Raw genomic sequence first — 4,700 nt, 5'->3', positions numbered from 1 at the left:
TGCATGACCTTTATCTTTTTTTTTTATTGCTTTTTTTGTGACATATATTAAGTCATTTATAGAGAAAATTGTGAGAAATGTTTAACTTTGTAAGATCATTTTAAAATAGCTTTAATTTCAATTTTTTTCATGATTTGATAAAAATACCTTTGAAGCCATTTTAGATGAATTAAACTATTTATCACAATTTTTCCTTCTTGATTTCTCTCCCTCACAATTTTTTGAACATGACATGTAACAATATTATTTTTTAAACATGACATGTAACTTGGTTTTTATTTTTGTATTTCATTAGGATATAAACTCTTGAAGTTAAATACCTTAAACATGGAGTGTAACAATTTTTTTTTCAACATGACGTATAATAACATTTTTTTTTGGGTTTTCTGGGTTGGTCCTTTTGTCGAAGCTCTTGTAGCACCTACATACCACTAGTACATCCTAATGGCTGCAGCTATTAAGGCTTTGAGATCCTTCAGCAGCAACCCCACCAACAAAAAAAAAAAAAAAACAAAAGAAAAAAAAAATAAAAGACTCATTGAAAACCAAAATAGCTTTGTCTCTACTTCTCTTGTTCTTTTTCTCTAGTTGTCTGTTTATGTGTGTGAGAGAATGATTATGATGATGACCCTTCTTTCTTCTTTTTCACCATTTTTTTTTATAAATTAAATTTTTTTGTTAGCTTTTGCACCTTTGTATCATTGAATATGAGGAGTTTCATTAAGGGTAATTTTCTTCAAAAATCTTTTCTCTTGGTTAAAAACAGTTAAAATTAAAAAGAGAATTATTTTCAAAAACACTTTATTTTGAGGGTTAAAAAATTTGTCTCTCATACATATATATATATATATATATATATATAAACACAGATATTTTTTTTATAGAAATAGTATCAATAATTTAAATCTGGACCTTACATCTTGTGAAAGGAGGAAGTTTCCAGCTATATTGTTGTGTGTCAATCAAATTTTACCAAGTGGCATGAAATAATAAATTAATCAAACATTTTCAAAGAAGGCATAATGTTCGAAAAAGCCTTTAAATTAATTACAAAATTCAAATAATCTCTTAATCTTTTGTTGGATTTAATATTTTATTTTGGATAAACCCCTTATAACTAATAGTTGATTAATTTTTATTAATTAAAATACTACTTATCATTTTATATTCACATAACATTGATGTGACATTGATGTGAATAGAGAAAAATATCATATGATCATGTCATTATATCATGTCATTATTAATTATAATATGTTAATATGACATGTTATCATTAATTATATTAATTATGACTTTTCAATATGTTACATTAGCACCACGTGATATAAAATGACTAGTGATATTTTGATTAAGTTAACTATTACTTATAAAAAATAATTTGACTCAAAATAAAAATATAAGTGCTTATTTGGTTCAAAAAATAAAAATATAAAAACTTGATTGAATATAATAAAAGAATAAAGACTTATTTAAATTTTCTTAAATAGTTTAAAATTTTTTATTATGCTTTCAAAGAACAACTTTTACATGATGAAGTAGTGTACTAAGATAGAGATACTATAATGCTATATTTCAGTCAACATATTGCCAAGTACATGGTGAAACTCTTCTATCTAGTTACGTTGATACACGGTGAATACGATATGCTGTGAAAAGCTTTTAATTACGTAGTTCCAATTGAAGCAAGATAAAGTATTCAAACCTTTAGACTTGCTACATCAAGCAAAAGATTTCCGATGGAATGAAGACCGAAAATCGCTGTAAGACTTTTATGCACTTATAACTTTCTAAAAGCTAAAAAAAAAAAAAAAAAAAATTTCTAAAAGCTATATATATGACTTTATTCAACTTAGGCTTAATTAATTTTGTGTTTGAAAAACCATGGTTGCGTCAAATTGGCCATTGAAATTGTCAGTTTTTTGCTCGCCTCTTAATTAATTTGCTTACTATATAAACATGATGTCACTAAATTCTTCCATTGACATTTTCAGTAAGAAACTTTTTGGACAGAAAAGAAGTAGGAGAGGCAGGGTGGTGTGTTAGTTGTGTGAAAGAAAGGGATGGGGAGGAGAAAAATAAATTTGAAAAAAGAAAAAGAAAAAGAAAAAGAATGAGAACCAAGGAATTTGAAAATTAAAAATACGCACACATACCACTGATGTGTCAAATTCCTTCAAATTTTTTAACAGATGGATGATGCGTTAAACATTTCCAAACGGTCATGGATGATAAGCATGAGTTCTTTTGGCCATGGGTATTCAAACTAAACGCTAATTTCCCAAGAATTCATACCCGTTGGGTGAATTTCACTCAAATTAAAGCTGTTATATGCGACAGACAATCCGTTGATTTTGAGTAAGGTTAAAAATTAGCCGGATGCAAATGGAAAAATTAGAATAATTATAATAATTTTACTTTCAAGCGTGTAGTCTCGGTTTGAATGTGTTATTCGATTCTTTTTTTTTTTTTTTATGATTACCTTGCAGGGCTTATGTCTTCATAATTTAGATATTAAAGTGGTTATATTCTTATGATGTTATCATGATCAAGTGTGATTTTCACATTTTGATTAATGATTTTATATTTGTTAAAGATCTTTTATATTAATAAAATCAATTGTTGATTGAGTAAAAAAATAAATATAAATGACACATACAAATGTGCTTTTAATTGTTCAATTTTGTTTATAATTATCTATTTCGCTTCCCCTCCAATTTCAATCTTCAAATATCAAACCACAGAGAAAGAACGAGGGAGAGATAGAATAATAGTAAACAAACAAACAAACAAACAAAATCTTCATTGGTTTCAGCTTTGAGAAACTGAAGCTTTCATGTAAAAACTAGCATAAATGGCATAAATGCAATATATGCCACAAACATTATTTATTCACTTATTCATATTCATTTTGCTAATAGAGTTTACAACTCTCATCAGCTCTCTTTTTATTTTTTGCAGGACCTCAAGCAGGTGGAACAGTGAAACCTAAAACAATCACACAAAACAAATAAGTATGAGAAAAACAAAAATTTATTCAAAATAAAAATCGAAGGAAAAACGTAAAACATAATCATGGGAATTTTCGAATAATCTAATGATAAATCTTACTTCCACATTTCATTCCAGGCTCAAGAGTCAAGCCACAGGTTCGAGCTACAAAGACCACCTTCTCCATACTAACAAGCTTCTCCACCTCTGGGGTAACAAGGTTGCAAAGGCATGGAATGTCGAGATCTTTCATCACATCACAGCAACCCTGGGATGGAGGGATTTCTGGCCCTGACACTTGAACATATTTGGAGCATTGGGATATAAGGCTCGGAATACTAGTTTTGCAGTCAGCTGAAACCCCGTGGTTTCCGAAAACCAGGGTTCCAGCAATTACCAAGATTGCCAAGGTCAACAAACGGAAACTTGCAGAGGCCATTCGCTATGCCTTTTTCTCTGAAATTTTGTTGATGAAGGTCTGGTCCGGTTTAGTATAAATTGAGAGAGACTGGGGAATACTATGGTAACTTATTTGTTGCATCATATTTTAGGAAAATGACAAACAGATTGATGAGCATGTCCAGGTAAGTTTTTTTTCTTTCTGACAGAGTTATTTGTGCATCGTCACGAATGAGAGGTCACTTAAACTTTTCCTAGGTGAAGCAATAATTTCTTGTATTCCAATATTTGGCCTATGCTGATTCCTTCAGTTACGCTTTGATTTTTAACTGACAAACTTGAACGAAAATCGTGCATCGAAACCCCCTGCCCTAGTTAGTGCCCCATTGGTGTCCCTTCTCTAATTTAATGCCAAGTGTTCTTTAATTTTTAATTGGGTTATAGAACGTTACTTAACAGTGTTAAATATTAACGGCACTAGGCTATCTTTTTTTTTTTTTTAAAAAAAAAAACCATGGCTGACGTTTCCATAATAGCAGTAATAAAAAAATCCATTAAAAGTATATCTCCAGCAAAGTAATTAGTGTAGCTTTTTATTAAAAGTATATTTCCAACAGCTTTTTACTGTGAAACGTGGTTCTTTAAAGGACTTCGGAAATTAATCAGATTCATTTGTTGGTCTTTAAACGTGGGTCTCCACTAAATTAAGCAACACTTTTTCTTTCTCATCAGTTTTCTTGGTATAAGTAATATTATTTTGAATCTTTTTCTTCTTTTTTTTTTTTATTTGCTATAAAGGATTTGTTTCAGTCCTCAATAACATGTTCTTGATCATTAGCTGTTGCTCGAATAATTGAAAGGTAGTTTATTATCATGTAATTAATAAATTCAATCTAAGTATGTTCTTCTCTTAAGCATCAATTGATGGGATAGAATAATTGCAGATATATAATTTTTTTATCAATATATTAGTTTATCAAGGACAACTACCAAATTTGATTTTTTTTTTATTTTTTAAGTTATGGATAAAGAAATTACAAATGCAATGAATAAAGATCAATTATGCAAAAAATTGGAATTTACCGAAGATGATATAACCCATTTATTGAATTCCAATAGAGGAACAGAATTTATAACAAGATAAGTGTTCAAACAAGATCGATTCTAATATTAGTATTATGATTTTAGCTCATGCAAATATATTAGAAGAAATTATTTCAAAAGTTGGAATGGAATTTGAAAGGGAACAAGATATTTATGATTTTTACAATAGATATACTAAAGAAGTTGGATTTAGTATTCGAAGAACT

The 4,700-nt window shown here is 28.9% G+C and overlaps 1 protein-coding gene across 1 annotated transcript; it reads right to left on the bottom strand.

Moving 5' to 3' along the window:
- Positions 1–2,965: 2,965 nt before the first annotated feature.
- Positions 2,966–3,430, bottom strand: LOC18589930 (protease inhibitor/seed storage/lipid transfer family protein). Its single transcript, XM_007015123.3, has 2 exons — positions 3,112–3,430; positions 2,966–2,988 (listed from the first exon to the last, which is right to left on the bottom strand). The coding sequence occupies exons 1-2, from the start codon at positions 3,428–3,430 to the stop codon at positions 2,966–2,968; spliced, it is 342 nt and encodes a 113-aa protein (XP_007015185.2).
- Between the last annotated feature and the right edge of the window lie 1,270 nt (positions 3,431–4,700).

Source organism: Theobroma cacao, chromosome 9, assembly GCF_053813885.1.
Source record: "Theobroma cacao isolate CCN51 chromosome 9, ASM5381388v1, whole genome shotgun sequence".
NCBI classification, from domain to species: Eukaryota; Viridiplantae; Streptophyta; class Magnoliopsida; order Malvales; family Malvaceae; genus Theobroma; species Theobroma cacao.
Note: the sequence above shows the minus strand (reverse complement) of the source record. Positions and strands in the feature narration are given on the sequence as shown.